The following is a 24,982-nucleotide window of genomic DNA, read 5'->3' as shown; positions in this document are numbered from 1 at the left end:
GATTTGAGAGGTTTTGTGGACTACAAAGTAAATATATATCAGCAGTGAAACATGGCAGCCAAAAAGACTAAGATGATCTTGGACTGCAAAAGACCTATTATGTACAAAAATACTTATAGTAGTTCCTTTTGTGGTGGCAAAGAATTGGAAATTGAAGAGATGCCCACCAATTGGGGAATGGCTGAACGAGTTATGGTATATGAATGTGTTGGAATACTATTGTGTTGTAAGCAATGGTGAAGGGTATGGTTTCAGAGAAACCTGAGAAGACTTGTATGAACTGATGCAGAGTATAATTCAAGCCAAATCAGGAGAACAATTTATACAACAATAATATTATGAAGACAACTTTGAAAGACTTAGTAACTCTGATCTACCAAATAATCAGTACAATCTCCAAGGACCCATGATGAAATGCTACCGCCACCAGATAGAGAGCTGATGGGACTCAGAGTGCAAATTGAAGAGCATTATTTTTGGATATGTCCAGTAGGTGAATTTGTTTTGATTGATGATTAAAAAAGGTTTGGAAGCATATAATACATAAATATTTTCAGAAAAACACTTAAATTAAGAAGGTTTGGCTCTTAAAGAGGGCAGCCTTTAATAATATGGGACATCTCTCCTGATATCAGATAACTTTTAAGCATGTGATAGAACCACTGGAATTAATCCAAGAGTTTGTCTATGGTGTTCTACTTAGAAGGCAAATGAAGCATTATTGTACATAAAGTACAATGTATGTATGTATGTTTTGACTATGTCAAATGAAGCATTATTGTACATAAAGTACAATGTATGTATGTATGTTTTGACTATGTCTATGCCTCAACTTTCCTTTTCAATTAAGATGGTCTGGGATGGCTGATCTATTTTTTCATCCAGGACAAACAACTATGTGAAGACTGAAACCTGATCTATGAAGTCTAATTGATAACTGTAACATTTCTGTTTTTCCTAGGGTGGAGAACACTGCTACTATCATGGAAATATCAGAGGTATCAAAGACTCCAAAGCTGCATTGTCAACATGCAATGGACTGCAGTAAGCACAAATCTTTGTTTGCTGTTAGCATCATTTTAGAATGGAAGTTAGTCAGCGTTTTCCAAATTGTAATGTAACTTCAGAGGTTATCATGATGGAAAAGTCCCTTTTCAGCCTTAGGAAGGACTCTTGGGTGGGCTGAAATTAAATGTACTTCACAATCTAGTCTTTGGTTGCTTAATGGAAACTCAGGACTCATAAATAAAGATGTTTCCATTTGGCTTTTAGATGTTTATTCTTTAGAGTAAAAAATATTCCCACCCCCGAGGAACCTGATAAATTTCCTGAATATCATTTATATTGGATTTATAAAGGAAATTAACCTAGAGTACACCATTCCAATGTACAAAGTGCTGATTTTTAAGTCTCATGAATGGCCCTCTTTGGGATCAATCCTCTAATCCTTTGAATTAAAAAAATAATTATATCTCAAATTCTTTGTAAGCTTCTGGAGAACAGGTATCTTGGGATCCCTATAGTGCTTAGCAGAGTATTGGGCACACTGTAGGGTCTTAGTCATTATTTGTTGATTGAATTTGAGATACCATAATGTAAAATAATTTCTGAAGATATTCTGCATAGATGTCATTTCCCACTAGTACCTCAGTTTACTTGGTAGAAATGGATACCATGGGCTTGATTTTGTTGAAGATTTCTCATTGTTCTTCTCTGCTAGTATTTGTCAAACCTTTCCTTTTTTTGTTTCTTGCATTATAGTGGCATGTTTGAAGACAACACTTTTATGTATATGATAGAACCACTGGAGTTAATTCACAGCACAGTAAGTCTGTTTTCTTCAGAGCTTGCTTAGGGTGTTGTACTTAAATATACATTTTCAAATAGCAAAGAGGAATGTTAAGAGGATGAAAAGGCATTTCGCTCTAGTCTCAAATTTTCTGCCAATGAATTTAATTTCATTTTATCTCTCTTGGCTTCAGTTTTCTCTAAAGAGGAGAGTTGGATTAGATAACCTCTGAGGGAGGGCTCTTCTCTCAGTCTCTAAAATTCTATTTAGAAAATTCAGTTTGGGTTGGAGAAGTGAAGGTGATTACTGTTAGAAGCCAGGTGCTCAAACTGTGAAAAGTTTGTTAAATTTGGGGTCAGAGATTCAGAGTTCAAATCCCAGCCTTGCCACTAACTGCTTGAGTGATCATGTGCAAATCACACGATCTGTCTGGGCCACAGTTTCCTCATGTGTAAAATGAGAGGGATGGAATACTAAGGTTCCTTCCAACTATAAATCTATAGTTTTGTGCTCTTTGCATCACTGTTATGTTTATCATTCATTTCTTTGCCAGACAGAATGAATTAGACCCATGAGTTTGACTGAAGAGATTTTTAAGGTCTTTTTTCACTTTCTGAGCAGGGGAGTCTCTTTGTATTTCTTAATGTTGAATGGTCTGATATTCCAGAGAGAAAATGGTAAATAGCCAAACATAAATAGAAGCAACATGGCACGGAGGAAGGAACCCTGGATTTGAAGTCAGAAAAAATGGCTTTGAATCACAGGTCTACCACTCATTCCCAGTGTGATCTAGGGGAACCTTAACCTCTCCAGCTTCATTTTCACATTTTTGAAATGACTGTAGGTGATCTCAAAGGTACCTTTCAGCTCAAAGTATAAGATCCATTGGATAAGTTATTTCTTCCAGGATAAGCATGTTTAACACTTGGAAATTTAAAAAAATCCTAAAAACCTCACTCAAGCTAGTAGGCAGAATATTTGATTTATCACACATAATGTTCCACAAACATAAATGAAGAGGTATTGTCACTTATATATGTAGACATTTTGGTTGCTGAAAGGGCAGAAAAAAATTTGTGTAAGTAAAAATGATAAAAAGAAGCTTTATAAGAAACATAAGCTCTCATATAAAATGTTGAGGAGAGCCCCGCTCCATTCCCCATTGATCTGAGGATCAGATGGAGAAGTGCCCCCCCCCCCAGATGAATATACTAGGAAGATCTGTTTGGAGGCAGAGCTAAGATTGAGGTCATGGTGGCTGGAGGGCACATCAGCTCATTTGCATGTCATTGTTTTAGAGTTCTGGAGCTTAGAGATGAGAAATTGTAAATGAAACAACTGTTTGGGCACCATAGGAAGATTATAAAGGGACTGAAGGATTCATACCTGACAGGAAGCTGGATTTTGTAAGTTTTTCTAAGGTGAAGATGAGTCACCGCCAAAAGGAGGCTCTGATTTGAGGCACTGGAAGATAAAATAAGATATAGAAAGAGTAGGAAGGAGCCTTAGGAAAAGACAGACAGACAGAAGTGGGAGATAGGCCAGTTGCAGGAGGAATCACAAGAAACTGAGACTAGAAGATATAGGAGTAAGAGGAGCTGCTTCTAGCTGAGATAGGTGGCTCTTCAGTAGCTTCAGCAGAAGTTGCTACTTCAAAGAGAGGCATTGCTTTGCTGGATTTTGCTGTTGTTAGAGCTGTATGAACATATTACTCTCTGGTGCCATCTACATAAAGCCTAAGAAAGGGGGAAATCTCTGAGGGGTACCTGCTTTCCCTTATACTGCTGTCTTTGGCTTGAGAGGAGAAAAGAGAAGGGAAAGACATTCTTTGGCTATAAGCTAGGCTTATTGCATAAGAAGTTTTGCTTTGCTGGAACCCAGCTGGAGAAAGCAGAATCCTGTTGAGTGAAGAGCTGGCTGGTCAGGGCTGGTCTGTATTGCTCAAAGAACCAACCTGAAGGAGCTTTGTAGTGCTCAGGCTTAAGGGAACTGCATAATACTGAACAGGTGCAATCCTGATATATTTTGGCTTAATTCTTTAAGTATGGCTCTTTCTCAATGTCACGTGAGCTAAATGAGCTGGTAATTGCTTCATCTCTTTGGAAGTAAAGTGGGGTGGCTTAGCCTACCAGGGGAGTGGTGAGAACCAGAAGGGGATCAGTTCATAGTAAATCAGCTTTGTGGAGTGCAGATTGGTTCTGAAGGGACAAAGAATGTGAAAGTAGGCAGTCTAGAGTTGTGAATTGCCCCAGGAATATGGATTACCTTGCTCATCTTCCTCCTTGCTAGATTTCTATGAGTGTATCCACCCCCCACCCTTTATCTGTATGATTGGTGGCAAAGTATAACTCGGGTTTATGGGTAGGCTGTGATATTTTGATTATTCCTGATTTTGCTTACTATTTAGTAAAAGTGATGGTTTTCTCTCTGGTAAATGTTATGATTGTTCCTACTTTTAACTATTATTGAGTAAATATAATGATTATTCTGAATTTTGCCTTATTGTTAAATAAAAGCTTTATTGTTAAATTGTTAAATAAAGCCTTATTGTTAAATAAAAGTGACTGGTGTCACTGTGACTGATTTTGTGTAAATGGGAAACATACTGATTGGGACTCCAGACTACAGGGGTAAGTAGTAGGAGTATCTCCTTTTCCACCTTCACCCCACATTTAAACACATACACACACAGATATTATCCCTAGGATCCTGAGGAAAAAAGTAATGGGTAGTAGCCATGTAGTTGAGAACCATGGCCAGTCTCGTCACATTGGGAAAAACCCCAAATGGACATATCCCCAGAAGAGAGACTAAGGTATGGGCTCCATATTGAAAATCATATTCAGAGGCTATACTGCCCAAGACTACATAAAAAGGACATGTTACTTCTGTCAAGTTATCTAAAAGATGTAAGCATACAGTGATACCTCAATATTTCTTTCAAACATAATGCTTCCTCAAAGCAAATGTTGTGACTCAGAGCCTGAAAGGGTATATAGCTAATCTCTTGCAAATGCATGGCATGTAGTTTTTTTAGACAAGGTTGTGATAATCCATTATGTTAGAAGCTTGTAAGTGATTTGTTTTGCATGAACCTTCTTGTTCACCTGGGAATTTGCTTCACCTATGGGAAAATCTCCATAAGCACAGGGGTGACAATTGTGAGAAGTTCATTTAGAAATGCTGGTCATTCACAGCATACACATTCTGTCTTACACTTGCATGATACTTTAGGGTTTGGAAAATATTCATTTAATCTTCACATGAACCCTGGGAGGTAGGTGGGGCAAACATTTTTATCTGCTCTTTGCGGATGAAAGACTGAGGTTCAGAGAGGAGAAGGGACTTTTTTTAGGTTATAAAGCTGGTGTGTGTCAGAGCTGGGGCTTCAAAGTCAGTCTTTTTAAATTCAACCTCAGTTTTGCTTCTGCTGCATCTCAAACCATTGGATGTAAAGACAAGACTTTAAAAGGCTGCCTCATTGTTGTTATTATTATTATTATCCAGTACTGAATTGAAAACATTATTGAAAAAAATTTTCCATCATCAGAAATCTTTAAAAAGGAAGGTTTCACAGGTTCCTGTAATAATGCTATAGCCAAGAGTCTTCCCCATGTCTAAGATAAGTCCCTAAATTGTTCTTCAAACCCATTTTATGTAGCCATCTATGAAGAAGTCAACCACTCAATATCACTTATCCAATATCCCTTCATAAAAATTAGCCATTATTATTAGTATATGGTATCTTGAAATTTAGAGTGCTGTATGTACATTGTCTTATTTGATCTCCACGACAACATGTGAACTAGGTTCTTTTATTTTACCCAAGTAAAGGTATTTTTATCCCCATTTCTCAGATGAGTAAGCTGAGAACCAGACAGATTAAATGACTTACTTATGGTTCACACAAATAGTAAGTGCCAAATGTAAGATTTGAACCCAGGTCTTCCTGATCTCAAGTCTAACACTTCATCTGCTACACACCATGGGGCCTTTTAAATATTTGAAGATGTTGATTAATTCATCTGTAATGCAGTTCTCTTTGTCCAATAACCTCATTTCTTTTGGCCTTTTCCACAAATTGTCTATTTCTTTTAATCATTTTTGTCTAAGACATCTCATTTAAACTATGAAGACTGGTACTAGAATAGAAACTTGATGTATTATGGAGAACATTTCATCACATTTACATACTTGTGAGTTGCTTTAAACTGACAGAATCATATTTCTGTCATATTTAATGAAAATTACTCTCTGATTCTTTGACCTTCTCCCAAGATACTTGCACATGTATTTGCTACAATTCCCTATGAAACAGTCTTGATCATAACTCCTCCCAGTTTTTCCCATCAAGTATCCCTAAAATCTGTGAACCACTGTTGGAAATGACAACTTTTGGTTGATGGGGGCAAGGGAGGACAACTACACTGCTATGATAAAATGAAGGGATTTATAATTTTATAAGCACCTTGACTGGTTGCATCTTAAGGGTATCCTGCCATCCAAACTAGTATTTAGTTTCTCATCTAGATGTTCTAGCCTGTATTTCATGATGAGGATTCAAGCTTTCCTGTGTTCAAACAATGGATTCAAAAGCAGTTACAAAGTCCTTAGCTTGAAGTAGGGGAAATAATTATTTCAATTTGTTCAGAAACAAATGCAAAAAGATACCTATAATCAGGCATAGACATTCCAAATAAACTAACTAGGCATTTACCCCAAACACGTGGTTATTGAGTATTCCCTGCCTCCCAGGGAAAAGTTAATGGAATCATTGAGGATGAAGAGAGATTATTATAGCTCTTTTCTATTGGACGAGCATAGTCACTTAAATTTTTGTGTGTCTTTATAATGCCATAAATAATTTTGATAAAAATTGGTGCTTTGATTATAAAGATGGTTTAAATAGTTCTGTATCATAAGGCCATCATAGGATTTAGAGATTGTAGAGACCAAAGATGTGAAAGAGTCCAATCTCCTCATTTTGCTGATGAGAAATCTAAGAAATTTAAGAAGGTTGTACACGATCCCACAGGAAGTAGAGCAAGGATTCTAGGCCAGGTCTTCTGACTTAAAAATCAAGTCCTCTATCTCCTACTATTCTATTCTTTATTTTCTTGGGAAGGAGAGAGAGAGAGAGAGAGAGAGAGAGAGAGAGAGAGAGAGAGAGAGTAAGTTTTGGATTTGGGATAAGATCATATTTTGAGACAGAAGAGTAGTTCAAATATTAAACGAATATTTAAAAACAAACCTTACATGCCAGTTCTCAGTTGTTCCCTTTCTCAGCTACCAGGAGAACAATGAAGAATGGGTCAACTTTTTAAAGAATGTTAGGTTGTGTGGAATTTTATTTTTTACCACTTAAGTAGGAGATAGAACCTTGTCATCCTCACATGTCGCCCTCAGTGTTAAGCCTGAGGATTGTTTGTCATCATAATATAAAACTTATCATGTACCTGTTACTGAAATAGCCCTATTATTTAGGGAAAAAATGTCTTTGTTTATTGTCCCTTTGGCTCCTTCTTTTTCTTCCATTGCACTGCCTACCTTTTAAAAAATTTATTTTTTAATTTATGAAATCAAACAAGCATTTCCATGACATAATAAAAAAGATGATTGCATATAAAACTGAAAATCTACTATGAATAACTTGATATTCCTTTTAAATATACAACAAAGTTATCACATAAATTTCTTTTTTTTCTCCTCCTCCCACCCTAGAAATGGCCACCATTAGACACAAATAGGTGTATATATCTATATATAGATATACATACACATGCACACACATAAATATGTATATGTATACACACATATATATGTAAAAATATTCTATATATACATCTATTTATCAGTTCTTTCTCTGGATGCAGATGCTGTCTTTCTTCATATATCCTTTATAGTTAATTTGGGTATTTATAATAGTCAAAATAACTTATTGTTCAGAGTCATTCGTAAAACAACATTGCTCTTACTATATACAATGTTTTCTTGATTCTGCTCATTTGACTCTCCATTATTTCATGCAAGTCTTTTAATCATTGTGCTCATCATTTCTTGTGGCATAGTAGTATTCCATCATAATTGTCTACCGCAATTTGTTCAGCAATTTCCTGTCGTTCCTGAAAATGAGAGATGCTATCAACATTTTAGAACATATAGATTATTTTCCTTTTTCCTTAATCATCTTTGGAAATAGATCTAGTAGTGGTATCATTGGATCAAAGGGTATAGGTAGTTTAAAAGTTCTTTAAGCATAATTCCAGATTGCTCTCCAAAATGGTTGGATCAGTTTACAATTCCACCATCAATGAATTAGGGTCCCAATTTTTTCACATCCCCTTCAACATTTTTAGCTTTTCCCTTCAATAATTTTAGTCAACTTGGTAGGTGTAAAGTGATATTTCAAGGTTGTTTTAATGTGTATTTCTCTAATAAAATTATTTAGAGTATTTTTTCATATGACTATAAATTGTTTTGATTTCTTCATTGGAAAACAGCCTGTTCATATCCTTTGACCATTTATCAATTGGGGAATGACTTATCTTCTTGTAGATTTGACGAAGTTCTTTATATATTTGAGATATGAGAACTTTATCTGGAAACTGTCTATACATTCCCCCTCAATTTTCTGCTTTTCTTTTGATCTTAGCTCTATTTGTTTTATTTGTACAAAACCTTTTAAACTTAGTGCAATTTTTCATTTAGTGCACTATCTACTTTTAAAATTATTTAAAAAAAACTATTTCATTTCTCCTTCCAACAAATCAGGAAGGAGAAAGAGAGGTAATAACCCCATTTCTGTACCACTTTTAAAAAACAGCATTCTGTATTTTAAATAATATATCCAAAAGATAGACTAGTTATTATTCTGTATTATGTAACCATATTATGAAATATTATTTATATATTATGGGAAAGCTAGGTGACTCAGTAGATAAGAGTACTGGGCCTGGAGTCAGGAAGGCTTATCTTTCTGAGTTCGAATTTGGCCTCAGACACTCACTAGCTGTGTGACCCTGGGCAAGTCATTTAACTCTGTTTGCCTCAGTTTCCTCACCTGTAAAATGAGCTGGCGAAGGACATGGCAAACTCTTCTCATATCTTTGTCAAGAAAACCCCAAATGGGGTCATGAAGAGTCAGACATGACTGGAAACAACTAAATAACAACATTTATATGTTATACATAATTATATAATATAAATATAATTATATTATATAAACAGAATTAGTTTCATATGATTATGTAAGTATACATTATATATGTGTATATATGTATATGTATATATATGTATATATGAAATTCAGAATAGTTAAGTGAATTGCTCCTTGTTTTACAGCTACTAAATTTAAACATCAGCACTGGGACTCAATTTCATTCTATTTACATGTCTGATTTCCTTTCCATTATGCCATTTTTGGGTCAATTTACTACATTGTTTTGTTGTGTTAGAGTTTAAAGTTTTGAACTGCTTACAGTGTTATTTTTGGATTGTTTTGTGAATTTCACTTACATAAATATCTCTGTTCCCATTACTATGTTTGTTGGAAAGTACATTATTGTTAAACTTGATTTTGAAATATTAGGGCTCACTATATAATTTTACTATCTTTTAAATAAATCAAGTAATCTTGAGGAAAGCATTTCTAGTGAGAAGTGTAATATAGCTTATATGTCATATGTTAAGAAAGTTCATTTTTGAGAACATCTAATGAAATGATGCCTTCATTTGATTAAAAAAAGTTCAAAGAAGATATAATCTGCTCATCTTGTATATGTTGAAGAACATAGAAATTCCCCCTTCCTGAGAGAGTATAGAAGAAGATCTAGTATTGTTTCATAAACGTTTATCTATATCTTTTTAACTGTCACAAATAATTGTTTTTTCAGAAAAGCACAGGCCGACCACATATAATTCAGAGAACACTGGGGGGCCACACTTCTAAGCAACTGAAGAATCTGAGTAAGTTTCAATTGAAGTGGCTATTGAATTATTACTTTTTTTTAGCAGGATATTGGCCATGTCTGTCCCTTTCTGCCTCCTGTTTCCATAGTGCATCTAGTTTGTCAACATACTCACCTCCACTCTCTATCTCTTCTCTCTAAATTCGCTATGCCAGGAGGAGGTATCATTATCCTCCTTATTTCATGATGCCCCTTGCAAACTCTCCTTTTGTTATCCTCACTCAGTATCTTTACTCCCTCTTGGTTCTTTTGACTTCAATATTTTTTTGGAACCACGATCTCATCAGTGTGGGTAGTCGTTCTACCATTACATCTCACATCTTCTTCATGACTTCTTAATCTGGACAGTTCTTTTCTTTGTGCTTTCAGAAATCTTCTATAAAGGGGTCTCTTCACTGTGCTAGAGACCTTCACTTAGCTCTTAATAAATTTCTGAATACCAAGGTGACACTCAGTTGTCCACATATTATCTCACCATACCTCATCATTCTCTCTTGCAGGTAATCATTGTTCATAGGTTACAGTGTACACCCATTATGTCAATCAATCAACATTCCTAAATCAATCAACACACATTTGTTAAATGCCTACTATGTGCCAGACACTGGGGAGCCAAAGAATGGAGAAAGCTCTACCTTCAAGCAGTTTACATTCTTCTTCTCCTTCTCCTCCTCTTTCTCCTCCTCCTTCTTCTCCTTTTCCTTCTTATTTTCCTTCTTCTCCTCCTCCTCCTCCTTCTTCTCTTCCTCCTTCTCCTCTTCCTCCTTCTCCTCTTCCTCCTCTTTCTCTTCTTCCTCTTCCTCTTCCTCCTCCTCCTCCTCTTTCCCCCTCCTCCTTTTTTGGAGGCAATTGGGGTTAAGTGACTTTCCCAAGGTCACAAAACTAGTAAGTGTCTGAGGCTGAATTTGAACTCAAGTCCTCCTGACTCCAGGGCTGGTGCTTTATCCACTGCTTCACCTAGCTGCCACAGCAGCTTACATTTTATTGAGGGGGATGATATGTACTTACATAATTATATACGCAATAAACACCAGGTCGTTAGGGAGGGAAGGCACTAATAGTTGAGGAAGCAGGAAAAGTTTCATGTAGAAGGTGGTATGTGGGCAGAGTTTTGAAGACACAAGGATTTTGTGAGGTAGAGATGGTAGGTGTCTTTATGTTGCCTACAATTCTAATTCTTCTGAGATCATGGTGTTCCATGATTGGGAACAGCTGGATGGCATAGTGGATAGAGTGCCAGCCTACCATCAGGAAGACTTGAGTTTAAATTCAGCCTTAGACTCTAGCTGCACGACCCTGGGTAATTCATTTAACCCCAGTTTGCTTCAGTTTCATTATCTATAAAATGGGGGTGATAATAGCACCTGCCTCCCAGGGTAGTTGTGAGAACCAAATGCAGTAATATTTGTAAAATACTATGTGCCTGGCACATAATAAGTACTTTGTAAATGTTAGCTATTATTATGAAGATGGTCATGTTTCACGATTATGATATTAGTGGAAGATATTGGTACTTTTGCAGCAATGAGTGGCCTAGCATAATTGAAAGCATTGTAATTCTCCACATAAAATTCAGCCCTGCTTACTCAACTTCCCAATCAACTCTGGGCCCACTTACTTTCCATCTGCATTGTCTGTTTGTGATAAATATGCTGATGAATTCATTCAGTGAGATCCGACTGCATGCCATCATCTGTGTAATAGGATATAGGTATAGAGAGAGTGTGTGTGTGTGTGTGCATGTGTGTATGTGCATGTATATATGTGTGTAGTCAGCAGATCTTATTGTGAATCCTGTATAGTGTTCTAGGGCTTAATGAAATTAATTTCTATTGTTAACTACAAATAGATGCAATTATTCATTCTACAGAGAATACCTGTTAGTGTAGACTATGCAGGACATCTTCTGTGACAGTGGCAGTCATTTGTTGATATTTTATGTGTTGTTTGATAATGAGAGGGTCACTCAACAAAGTTATCTCTGAGCCTGCATCTATTTGTGTGATTTTAATGGGAGTGGGAGCATGGGAGACACTAGTGTGAGCAGGAACCTTTAAGGAAACATTTTGCTCTACTAAATACAATTCCAATAACCATTATGCAATCTGGTTTTGCATTCTATATTTTGCACAGTAACCTATGCTACTGAGAAGAGTTAGTCTGCTGTCAGAAAATCAAAGGCAAGAGACTGCTTGTTCTCTGTTATTTTCAGGAGGGCACCCTGATACATACATAGACCATTATCCTAAAACTTTATAGATGGAAAGTAAATATAGCAGTTACTAATGATTTCTTGGTAACCTTTTTTTGGTAAAAGTTTCTCCTATGACTTTATTAATTATTTTGGAATCTTTATGTTTTGGAGATATTCTGAAAATTGGTCCCTGTGTGCCTTTAAATTGTGTTGCTTCCAACGTGGAATTTTTTTATGTGTACAATTTGGGTAGGTCAGGTTGGCCATTCTTCCCAATTTTATCTTCTTAAGTATCATTAATAATTTTGCATCTGATACTGGATTTTTAAAATCCAAAAATGGTGGTTCATTTTTCAACAATGATAATAGATTGCTATAGAGAAATTATGGCAAATCTGTTCAATTCTCCATCTATTTGTTGTCCTTGTTTCATCTATAAATGGTTTTGAGATGACATAGCTTCATTGGATTTTATGCCAGACTTTCTGCAATCCTCTGCTGTATCTGAAGCTGTCAAGGAGATTAAACACTTATGGTCTGAAGTAGTTTCTAGGATCTTTGGGTATCTTTGTTGTGATTACTGTTTTCAGTAAATTAATTTTCTCTAAGAAGTGGTGACATTCAGCAAATATTTTTACATTATCCATTTCCAATTTTTCAGAATTAACAACTTTAAAAATAGATTGAATTGGATGGAATTGAATTGGAATTTTACCCAGTATTTGACATCTTTATCTTTTAAATCTGGTGCTTATTTTCACCTTTATTTTAACCAGCAAGTGATCTGACAACAGAATTGTTTTTGTTCAGTCATGTCTGAGTCTCTGTGACTCCATTTGGGGTTTTCTTGGCAAAGATATTGGAGTAGTTTGCCATTTCCTTCTCCAGTTAATTTTACAGATGAGGAAAATGAGGCAAACAGGGTTAAGTGACTTGCCCGGAGTCACACAGCTAGTAAGTGTCTGAGGTAGAATTTGAACTTAGGTCTTCCTGACTCTAGTGTTGGTGCTGTATCCATGGCACCACCTAGCTGCCCCTGACAGTGAAATAATTGCTGTGAAATGACTCTTATCTATTGAGTCTTTCCCTGCTGCCTACAAACAAATTTGATTCCACTCTTTAGACCCCACTAGTTACCATACTACATCTGTCTTCCCTTTTTCAGCTAAACTTCTTGAAAAAGCTGTTTATATATTTGGTGGTTCCACTTTCTGTCTTCTAAAGCCTCTGCTAATTAGCTTCTGACCTTGTCATGCCACTGAAATTGTGTTCTCCGAAGTTACCAGTGATCATTTAATCTTTGCTAAATCCAGTGGCCTGTTCTTAATCTTTGTCCTTACTCACTTCTCTGCACCTGCTGACACTGTTGACTACCTTCTCACTCTAGATACTATCCTTTCTCAAGTTTTCATGATCCTACTATCCCTTGCTTCCTTTTTGACTCCTTCTCTATCTTCTTTTGACTTTTTCTGTCACCTTTGGTGGGTCATCCATGTCATGCTCACTAATTTTGGGTATCTCCCAAGGCCTGTTCCTCGTCCCACTTTTATCGCTACTGTTTCACTCGGTGATCTCATCAGATCCCATCGGTTCAATTATCATCTCTATGCAGAAGCTTTAGAGATATATTTATTTAGCCTGATATGGCTCTCTCTCTCTCTCTGTCTTCTCTGCTCTCTCTCTCTCTGTCTTCTCTGCCCTCTGTCTGTCGGTTAAGTGACTTGCCCAGGGTCACACAGCTAGTAAATGTCTGAGGTTGGATTTGAACTCCTAACTCCAGGACCAGAACTCTATTCACTGCACCACCTAGCTGTCCTCTGATTCCCTCTTGAACTCCTGTCCTGCATCACCAAATGCCTATTGGATGTTTCAAAATCAGTCAGCTAGCAGTGAATGTGTTGTAGGCATCTCAAGGTCAACATGTTCAAACCAAAACTCATTCTATTTCTCCCTTCTTCCCCAAGCCCCAAGTTCTCTTCTGATTTTTCCTATGTACTGTTGAGGATACCACCATCCTTCCAGTCATCTGAGCTCTAAGTCTTGGTGTCACCCTCAGCTTCTTACTCTCACATACCCCATATGCCAAATCCTTTTGTTTCTAATTTCATACCATCATTCTTGTACATCTCCTTCTCTGGACTTATAAAGTCACTTCCCTGGTTCAGGCCCTCATTTCTTCTTGCCTGTACTGTTGCAATAGCCTTCTAATTTATTTCCCTCCTTGAAGTCTCTCCCCACTCCAATCCATCTTCCACATAGGTGCCAAAGTGATTTTCCTAAAGTGTGTATCTGAATATTTCATTCCTCTGCTCAGTAAACACCAGTGAGTTCCTTTTACCTCCAAGTTTAAATATAAAGACTTTTTTGGGGGGCATTTAAGGCTCTCAACAGCCTGGCTCCTTCATGTTTTTCTAATATTATATTCTACTCTCTTCCATACATGTTAAGATCTATCTCTGTCTACTGATAAGCTCCTCACACGTGACACCCAGTCTCCCTTCTCTTTGACTTCATACTGGCTATCTCTAACATCTGGAATGTTCTTCCTCCTTAACTTTACCTCCTAGCCTCCCTGGTTTCTTTTAAGATTCAGCTCAAATTCTTCCTTTCCTAGAGGGTCTTTCACTGAGCCACCAGCTGCTAGAACCTTAACCTCTAAGGTTATGTTTTATATATTTTGGATGTATCTTATATGTATTTATAATAAGACATGTTGAGAGTGAGCTTTAGAGGGTAAACTTTTCTGTATCCCAAGTACTTACTCAGCACAGTGCCTGGCACATGGTATAAGCTTTCTAAATGCTTGTGGATTGATGGATAGATTGTGAACTGTATTTGATAGTGGTCATTCTTGCACCAATGAGATCTCAGATCCTTGATTTATTGCTGAATCTTGGTAATGTCAAACTCAATTATATTTAATGATTATGATGCCATTTTAAAAAATGAATCTTTTACCATTTATTTTTACAGTGAAGGGCACCATGGCATAGTATATAGAGGCCAGCATTGTAGTCAGTGTGTAACTATCACATTCCATATTTGAAGCCCTGGTTTCAAATTTTGCATCTGAAATATACTGGCCTGTGCCTCAGGCAGCCTCTAAGGCTATAAGTTGCAGATGATTTGTGAATCTGCATCAGTGGAGAGTTTTCACACTAGGAATTTCCTACACAAGTCTGAATTACAGGTTTGAAAAATTACAGGTCTGAGCTGTGTTTCCTCACCCTGTACTGCTGTATATACTTTTATTGTTCTTTATTTTATTTAAAAAGGCATATAATTATCACTTTCACATCATGACTTTCCTCATTGTGATTTTGATATATTGTGGGTTGGCATAAGAAATTAAATGGGAATATTTTGGGGAATTTTGTGGAAGCCACGGATGACATGTGAAGGCCAACATGACACAGAAAAAATTTAGAAACTCAGAAATGCATAAAATATATGTACAGTATTGTATAATATCAACTCAAATTGTACAACAAGGTACTGTAAACACCCCATGAAAGAAAAAGAAAATATTCAGACTTCTTCTCTAGTATGAAAGGAGAGCCAAAAATTTTTATGCAGATTTTCCAGATCATGGGAGTGTTGTGCCCCTAACTCCAGTGATGTGGAAGGCATAACTGTACTTTATCAATCCACTGAAACTTATATTTCGGCATTTATTTTTATTTTTCTGCAGGCATGGAAGAACATGACCAGTGGCCCTTCCTTTCTGAGTTACAGTGGCTGAAGAAAAGACGACGGAGGAGAGCTGTGGGTATTTGAATTAAACCTTGGCTATTTTGTTCTGGCATCTTAATGTTGTAGCTATTATGAGGCAGAATTTCTTTGTGCATTGACGCTATAAATCTGTGGATTTTCTGCACTGTAGTAATAACCTCATTTTTCAAATATATTAGATAACATTGGTTTTGAGCTGTATTACATAGAGAGATTTTAACATTTTTTTCTGTGCTCCCTCGATAATTCATACTGATTAATGTTGACAGAACCTTCTATCAAACCTAGCTGTTCTATAAAAATGATATTTGCAAAAAGTTTTCCTATAATAACGTAAATATCATTCCTTGAAAAATAAAGCAGAAATAAATATCTACACATATGTGTATGTACATATTTTCCATGTAGCTTATGCGTATTTTATTTTAAGTATTCATACAAGAAGTAATTATGTTTGAAGATATTGGACTATTAGGCTTATTATGTTTTTTTCCCTTTCAGATGAAAAACACCACCATACTGAGCTCTGACTGCTGAATTATGTTTTTTCCAAATTTAGCAGTATATAGTAGTAAATTAAAATTCATATAAATAATCAATAACTGTCACATTCCATATATATTATAAATATATTCAAACCACACTGGAAAGACCTCTTTTATCATCTTATTAATAGATTTGAATTTGCTATTCAAAGACTAACTTAACTAAGAACAAAAATGCACCTTACCAGTTGGTGGGCCACCAGTCAATGACTCCTTTGTGTCATGGTTTGCTGTGACACAAAGGAAGAAATGAAAAAAAAAAGTGGCCTTTAGTTCATCGGGATCCCTGTCTACTTCCAGAGTAATGGTGGAGTGATGGAAAAGGGGCAAAAAATCACATTGTTTTATAGTGTTCGTAGACATTAGCATAACTATAGATATTTTAAACATGAAAACTTTTTCCAGTGATAAAAAAATGACATATTATTGGAAGAGTGGAACTATAACAATAGTAATATTCTTTTGTGGTAAATGAACCCAGAAAATAAAAGGAAGTTGTAACTTGGAAAGATGGCTCAAAAATATTCCTGGTGGAGATAATAAAGGAGTTGTGGAATTGTGCCCAAAGGCAACAAGGACCCATTTCATTGGTCCCTCAGTCATCTTGTCTAGTAGTACCCATAAGCAAAAACACCATTGTGAAGAGAACTGCAGCTTATAAAACATCTATTACAGAAAATGAAGATGAGAAGAAATTCTAGAGAAAATCTTGAAAGATTTTTCAAAGCAAGTCAATATATTCAGCGTGAAAATGGGCATGTGGAAGGATGGAAAAAATATGAGAAATGAAAGAGAAGTCAAAGTCTAATAGATTTCTCAGAAATCTTATATCCCTAAATAATGAATACCTTCTTTCAGAAGAAAGTTGGAAGCTCTTGGACATGGTGAGCACTGAGCAATATCATAAAAAACAAAATTAACTGTCCAGGTAGGAAACAACTGGTTTCTGATGTGAGAATTATATTGGAATCAGCTGTCTGTGTACCGATTAATTAGAAGAAAGGTCAAAACATCAAAACAGAAGAAAGGTTAAAGATGAGAAATAGATACTATGATCAGTGTCAACAGCTTCAACTTGTTCTACTCAAATAAACTTATTGCAGAAGAAATTGGAAAACAGAAAAAGACAAAAATATTGACCTGATTATCATCAATTCCTACAAAAATTTAACTTGTCTAAAAGTCACCACAATAAATAGGCCAGAAGAGCCAAGAAACTGACTTATGTAGCAAACACTTGATCTTGCCAAGCAGAAGATGATGGCAGCCAATGGATATCCAATTTAGGATGTAAGCACTTGTGTAAAAACACTACCAAGGAAGTTATTAGAAGGTTATGAACAGTGTCTCCTTTTAAAATTGTGGGAAGGGAAATAAGTCTATGGATAATTTAACATAGGAACCAAATGAGACACATCATCCTGAGAACATTCATGAGTGAAACTTGAAGTAGGACAATGGATAGAAAGCAAATGGAACTATTTGCCCACACTTCTGCAACAATCTGATATCACAATGGCAACAGAACTACCACCGTGTCTGGACGCTTACAGCTCAGTCTCTATAGTGCTGTGTGAATACATAGAAATGGCATATGGGAGGAAAAAGTTGGGAAGAAATATGGGACCCGACAAAGTTCAGAGTAAAGAAATCAGTTCTGTAGTTGACATAGTTTTGAAAGCATTGAGGAGGTGGTGAAACCCTCAAGCACGAATCTGACTGAGCCACTCTCCTGATCAAAAAGTTTCTGTACCTCCCTGTTGTCTCTAGGATAAAATACAAACTCCATTGTTGGAACAGCGGAGCCCTTTACAATCTGACTCCAGCCTACCTTTCCAGGCTTAAATTAGCATTACTTTCCTGTAGTTAACTCTATATTCCAGTCAAATGCTGTTTTTCCACAGGAAACTATATTGCCTATCTCAGTTCCTTTCTTTGCACAATTTGCACAATGCCTATTCCTGGAACGAACTCTCTCTTCCTCTCCATCTCTGATAATTCCTCATTCCCTTCAACTTTTATCTCAAGTACCCTTTCTTACTGGTGACCTTTTCTGATACCCCTAGGTGCTAGTGCCCATGTCAGATTTATTTTCTATTTTTTGTATGTATTTTGTGTTTACTTATATATGCATATATTATACCCCTCTTCTCCCTCCCCCGGTAGAATAGAGTCTCTTTTAGGGCAAGGAGCAGATTTTTATTTTTATATCCTCAGCACCAAGGACAGTTCCTGTCATATAGATGTTTGCTTTACTTGCTTGGTTGAACACTTTATAAGATATCTCTGGGAGGAGAAGATAACAAAATAATGGGGAAAAACATGGATTATACTTATACCCAGAAAAGTCTTGAAAATTAATAACTAATGATATGTACTACTTTCTTCACTGATGTACTACTACCTATTTTCTTTATAAAATCTTTGTCAGTAATCTATACATATATTGAGAATATACTCAGTAATATGGAAACAGGCAGGCAATCACAGTGATTCTGTAAAGCAGACCAAATCTTTACAGTCTAAAGAATCCAAATTGCTGGTCACTCTGAAGGGAATGGAAAGACATATGGTGGACTCAAGAAGACTGCAGTATGTTTTCAATGACAACTTATGCTCAAGAAAGGGTATAAAGGAATAAATCATGGAAGCTGTGTATAACTGGAAAAGGAGGTGGGCTAGTCATGTGGTAAGAACAGGGAATAACAGAAGGACAGGTCAAGCATTACACTGTAAAAAGATCTAGAGAAAGACCTCTAAAGTGTTAGGTGGATCCTCTTTGGAAGATATATGGAAGAATGTGAATAGGAAAAATGTGCTGGTAGTAGTAGGAGGAGGAGGACACAGAAGAAGAAGAAAAGAAGGAAAAGAAGAGTGAGATGAAGAAGAACAGCAGTAGCAACAGCTAATACTTTACATGTGAAGAAACTGAGGCTGTGGGAGATCAGGTGACTTTTCCAGGGACTCATATTTCTGAGACAGGATTCAAACAGTTCTTCTTGACTTTAAGGCTAAACATTCTATACTCCATTTACATGGCTGTGTTGCATTCTGCACTGTTGGAGGAAGCTGTAGGTGCCCACATGAATGAGATCACAGATCTGGTGAATTATTGAAGTAACTGAAACTTATTTCTAGTAGTCCTGTAATCCCAAACTATAATTATGAGACTATTTAGTAAATTATACAGTGAATACTGTGTTGCCAAGAACTAATTTCCCATCTTAGAGATTACATGGTAATTTACTAGATAAGTTATCGAGTAATTACAGTGAAAGTTGCCAATTTTAGATACTGTTTAACTGAATTTAGTTACTTAATATATCAGTTCACCAGTGCTGGAAACTTAATTCAACCTCAACCCCAATTCCTTTGTGATATGTGGATATTTTCCCGACCTGTCTCTTAGGGTTAGCATTAGACTCAAATAATATAACAGAATGCTAGATTTAGAGATGATGTATGCCAACTTCCCCTTATTTCACAGATCAGGAAACTGATAATGAAAGTAAAAGCCATTTATGAACTATAGCGTCCTATTCAGGAGAAAGATATTAGGGTTGTTAATGCTGAAATACAGTGGTTAGCTTTGTGTTTATTGTTTAACTTCCTAATAGCATTTAACTCAAGAGAACAAAATGCAACTCTCAAGCCCCGCACATCTATATTAAAATTATGTAAGATCCTTTGTCATGTGAGACCAGAGATACAGCTTTGTTCAGCCATCTCCTGAGGAGCAACATGAAATGATGAATTATACAAGGAACCTGTTGCTCAACTAAGGTGTCCATCATTGCAATGAGAGGTGGTTGTATGTAAAGTCCACCTAGAAAAAGAAATCCCTTTCAGTGGCCAGATTCTCCAGATGTTTCTATATTCACATAATTTTTAGCTACATTGAGGAAAAGAGGAATAAGAGAGAAGGGATTAGGCCACAGCTTGGAGTGGAATGGGCATTGATAATTGACAACAGAGAAAAGATAGAGAGTGTTACTTGGTTATTATTTCCCTTTTGTTTTCTTTGTCAAGGAGGATTATCTTTGGACGGAACAAAAATGACTAATAGGGAGTTGATACCCAGTGTAAGTAGCAAGAGAGTACCTGGCTGCCCTACTCCATAGACCACACAGTCTCTCCATTTCCTTTTGAGTTTCTTGCAGCTTGGATCCCTCAGACTCTAAACATATCTACTTTACAAATTATTTGTGAAAGTCTGCTGGCCCAGATGAAAGAAATCCTAGTAGACTAAAAGAACTGGCAGGTTTGATTGGTTATTGTCAGCAGTCTTTGAAAGATTGTGGAGAACAGGGGAGACATCACAGGATTAGAGAAGTCAAACATTTATTAAACACTATGTATTAGTTTCTGTGCTAATTTCTGGGAATAAAAATACAAGCAGAAAGACAGTCCCTGCCTTTAAGGAGCTTGCATTTTAATGGGGAAGACAATACATAAAAGGAAGCTGAAAACGGGTGAGGGAATCAGACAAAGGCATGGGGTTGCAAAAAGAGAAAGTATATAGTGCAGCCTAGAGAGGAATGAGACATAGTTGGCCTAGGTTGCTTCTTTAAGTAGAGGTTTTGGGAGGAGCCATCCAATCCGAAGGAGAGATCACAGGGATGGAGGGTACCTCCAGTGTGGAAATTCCAGTGCTTTAGTGGGTTTAATGTAGGGAAAAACTTTCTAAAAACTTTATACTAGAGTGGAATGGAATCCCATTCTGGAATGGGAATGGGGATCCATGAGTTCCCCCTCACTAATGAGTTCCCACTTCATATCTTTTGGACAGGTGTAGCAGATGGGCAGTAAACAGAGGCCAGAATTGAATAATAAGAAGAGATCAAGATGTTTATTGTATTTGAGGAATCACTAAAGGGCTTCAGTAGTCTCTGCCACCAAATTTTATTGCTTACCACTGAACTTCTGATAATTCTCCAAGAGGATAAAAAAATTCAGGTGATTCAGAGACAATGTAAAGCTACCTAGTGAGTATAAATAGGCTTCAGCAGTAGCATAAAATAAGACATGGAATAAAATAAAAACTTACAGAACATGTAAAATCAGAAAAGAAGATGGACCAGTTGTAAAGACAAAGGGAGAGATAGCCCAAGTACAACACTGTTACCCACTAAAACATTAAAAACAGAAAGCTGCCAGCATATGGGGTAGTTTCTCTGTGAAGGCTTTTTGGAAAGATATAGGATAAGAATCAACCATGATAAGAAGACATAAGAGAATTCTGTTCCTCAGTAGGAGGAACAGTATCCTCAGTAGGGATATAAACATACTGTGATTTGGGTCCATTGAATCACTGCCATATACTTTTAGCTTAAGTCATACTAACTCCTAATCACTCTTCTGAGCCTGTCTTAAAGTTTTGATACTATGATTATTCCATTATGTCAGTATCACAACTGTTTCAAAAATTGATGTTCATAAAAATTAATTTCATATAAGCTAGTGATCTTCCATGACTGTCCATCTCTATCTATCATTATGCAATCAATTACCAAGCATCTAGAGGCCCTAAAATCATTATTATTGATTCTTTGAGATATTATAGAGAAATAAAAGTATAAATTATGGCTTAAATAGCTTAGTTGTGCACATTCTTAAGAGTTCATATGATACTGATACTGATCAAAATGAAAAAAGTAGGTTTGACATTGTTTATTGCTCAGAAGTTATACAGGGGAAATTTGTTTTATCATTGGTCAAAGCCATGAAGTAGAAAGAGAAAACTTTCCATTATTACTTGATTCCAAAAGGAAGAGATTTCATATGAATTGGGGGTATATTATAGCTGATGCCATTTTCATTTAATAGGTTTTATTTAGGTTGTATTTAAGAATTTTTTGACCTCTGAGGTACTTTCCACTAGTGTTGGTTGAATTTCATAAGAACTAAGAAAATTCAGCTCAATGAAGACAACTTTTATTCAGTGTCTACAATTTGCAGGGCACTGTGTTGGCTACAGGGGATGCAAAGACAAAGCTTAAACAATCTTTGTTCTCCAAGTGCTTAAATTTTACTGAGAGGGATATAACATGGACAGATGAGTATGTACAGAATAATGTTTTTAAATTTTTTAATGTTTTATTTTCCCCAATTACAGATAAAAAACAATTTTCAACATTAATTGCTTTTTTAAAAAAAAGTTTTGAGTTCTAAATTCTGTCCCTCCTTCTCTCCCTCCCCACTCCTTAAGCGGCTAAGCAATCTGATATAGGTTATACTTCTGCAACCATGTAAAACATTTCCATATTATTCATTTTTTGAAAGAAAACTCAAACAAAAGAAAGAAAGTGGAAGAAAGAACAAGAAAGAAAGAAAGGAAGGAAGAAAAAAAGGAAGAAAAAGAAAAATATTATGCTTCAGTCTGTATTTAGATGACATCAGTTCTTTCTCTGGAGGTGGATAGCATTTTTCATCATGAGTTTTTTTTTCCCATCATGAGTTCTTTAAGATTGTCTTGGATCATTGTATTACTGAGAATAGTTGTCATTCACAGTTGTTCATCATACAATATTGCTGTTACTGTGTACAATGTTCTCCTGGTTCTGCTCACTTCACCCTGTGTCAGTCTTTTCAAGTTTTTCTGAAATCATCCTGCTTGTCATTTTTTATAGCACAATAATATTCCATTACAATCACATACCACAACTTGTTCAGTCATACAAAGTAATTTCAGGAGGCCACTGGTAGGAGTGGAGACAAATCAGCAACGACTTTATAGAAGAAGTGGGACCTGAGTTAATCCTTTAAAGAAGGTGGGAGCTTTAAGAGGTGGAGGTGAGGATGGAATACATTCTGAAGATGGATGCAGAGTCATAACTACGACTAGGTGACTGGGGCTGTGTTGCTTAGAACCGACATCTGGCAGGGAAGGTGTTTCCTTCCCTCAGCAGAAGCCCTACCTTCATCATACTTAGTAGTCCTCCACTAGCAATTGTCCACATTCCTTTACCCAGGCTGGCTGCAACCCCTGGGGTCCCATTACCATGGTGGCTGTATCCTATGACCATTTTCCTTCCTCATATCCCCTCAGGTCATAGAGCATCAGGTCCTGCCAGCTGTGCCACAAGGGTACAGACAGGAGTCTCTAGAAGACAGGCCATTGCTTTTCTTGTCTGTACCTAGGGACAACTGTACTTACCTAACTCTGCTCCTCCCCACACCCACCTCACCAACCAAATTTACTGGAGGCACGAGAATTATAAGATTTTGCTCTGCATTAAGGACAGCCTATAGAAAAGAAGTGACAATATTGGAATAATGAGTAGCTAGCTTTCCTCAAAGCTAAGAAGACCTGGGTTCAAGCTCTGTTTCTGATGCATACTGGCTATGTGATTCTGGGCACACTAGTCAATCTCTCAGTGTCCTAAGCAACTCTTTCAAAATATAAGTGGCGGAGAAGGTGCCAACCTACACTGGTAGATGAAATTTCCTCACCCAAGATTCCCTATTCCAGTGAAACCACAGGTCCTCTCCTTATCAACTCATAGGTTAATTTAATGTATATTTCCCCTAATGAATTTTGGATTTCACCTAATACATTATGAAAAAAATAAAATTTTAGTAGGGGAAATATCTGTCATATCAATCTTATTTTCTTGTAAGTTCAGTTTATTTCATTTTTCAATTAACAGGCACTTATTTTCTCTCCCTTCCAACATTGGAAAGAGAGAAACCAAGCCTTTGTAACAAATATGCATAGTCGAACACAACAAAGTCCCATAATGACCACATCCAAAAATATGTATCTCATTCAGCATTATTTAGTCCATCACCTCTCTGTTAAGACAGATATAACAGGATGAAGAATACCATCCACTTCTTGTTTTGTTTATATTAATACCACAATACTATTAGATTTATTTTATATGCTAGACTGTGACTTTTAGCTTATCCTTTTAACAGAATTGCATACTGCACACCCTGCTTTTTGACCTCATGGATAATTTCACCCATGGGCTTAAATGGGTCCTTCATCTTTTGCTTTTGTCACATGCAGGGTGTTGATGGAGTATATAACTAAAGAATCTAAGATTTAGATCTCTCTCCCAATCTGCCAAGGCTGGAGGTGTTTTGTCTTGATTTTTCTAATCCACTTGTCATTCTGATTACTTTTTTACTTTTGACAGGCACCTCGTGGAGTGTTTGAAGAAATGAAATACTTGGAGCTTATGATTGTCAATGATCATAAAATGGTAAGCGATGGCAGGATGCCATGCTTTGTACCCAATTTAGCAAAAATATTTTTTGACTTTCTAGCTAATCATTCTGTGTTGCTTGTTGAGAAGAAAGATTGCTCTTAAAAATCTCTGTTCTTTTTTTAGAGAGAACTTCAAAAGCCATTTAATCACTTTTAATATATCTTATGGTATTTGAAAATGGGTTTTACATTACCTACACAACCTCACACTTTTTCCTGTGTATTATAATCGTGATCAAGAATGAGATTTATTGTTAATGAGCAATATCTTATTGTTCTTCAGTTTTACTCAGTGTAATCTTTTGATACTCATCAGTTTATTTTGAACTATTGCCTTTTATTTTTGTTTTATTTCTTGCTTTTACTAAAATCTTAGTTTGATATACCCCTCTACTTCCCACCCCCACCCTATAGAACAGGGGTTCTGAATACTTAGAATCTGTAAACTTGGTTTTAAAAATACCTGCTGTGATAATTATATTTCAATATAATTTATTTCCTTTGTAATCCTGTTTGTTTTATATATTTAAAAACATTATC

At 36.3% G+C, this 24,982-nt stretch overlaps 1 protein-coding gene across 1 annotated transcript in view; it reads left to right on the top strand.

Annotated features, from left to right (window-relative positions):
- Positions 1–24,982, top strand: part of ADAM23 (ADAM metallopeptidase domain 23) — a 238,598-nt gene that overhangs the window by 122,626 nt on the left and 90,990 nt on the right. The window contains exons 5-9 of the mRNA XM_027873781.1: positions 962–1,044; positions 1,762–1,825; positions 9,682–9,754; positions 15,642–15,715; positions 24,372–24,437. Coding sequence (XP_027729582.1) covers positions 962–1,044; positions 1,762–1,825; positions 9,682–9,754; positions 15,642–15,715; positions 24,372–24,437 — 360 coding nt within the window. The remainder of the gene's footprint in view (positions 1–961; positions 1,045–1,761; positions 1,826–9,681; positions 9,755–15,641; positions 15,716–24,371; positions 24,438–24,982) is intronic.

Source organism: Vombatus ursinus, unplaced genomic scaffold (assembly GCF_900497805.2).
Source record: "Vombatus ursinus unplaced genomic scaffold, bare-nosed wombat genome assembly UNPS02014802.1, whole genome shotgun sequence".
Classification (NCBI taxonomy): Eukaryota; Metazoa; Chordata; class Mammalia; order Diprotodontia; family Vombatidae; genus Vombatus; species Vombatus ursinus.
The sequence above is the reverse complement of the archived record's forward strand: the minus strand, read 5'-3'. Positions and strand labels throughout refer to the sequence as shown.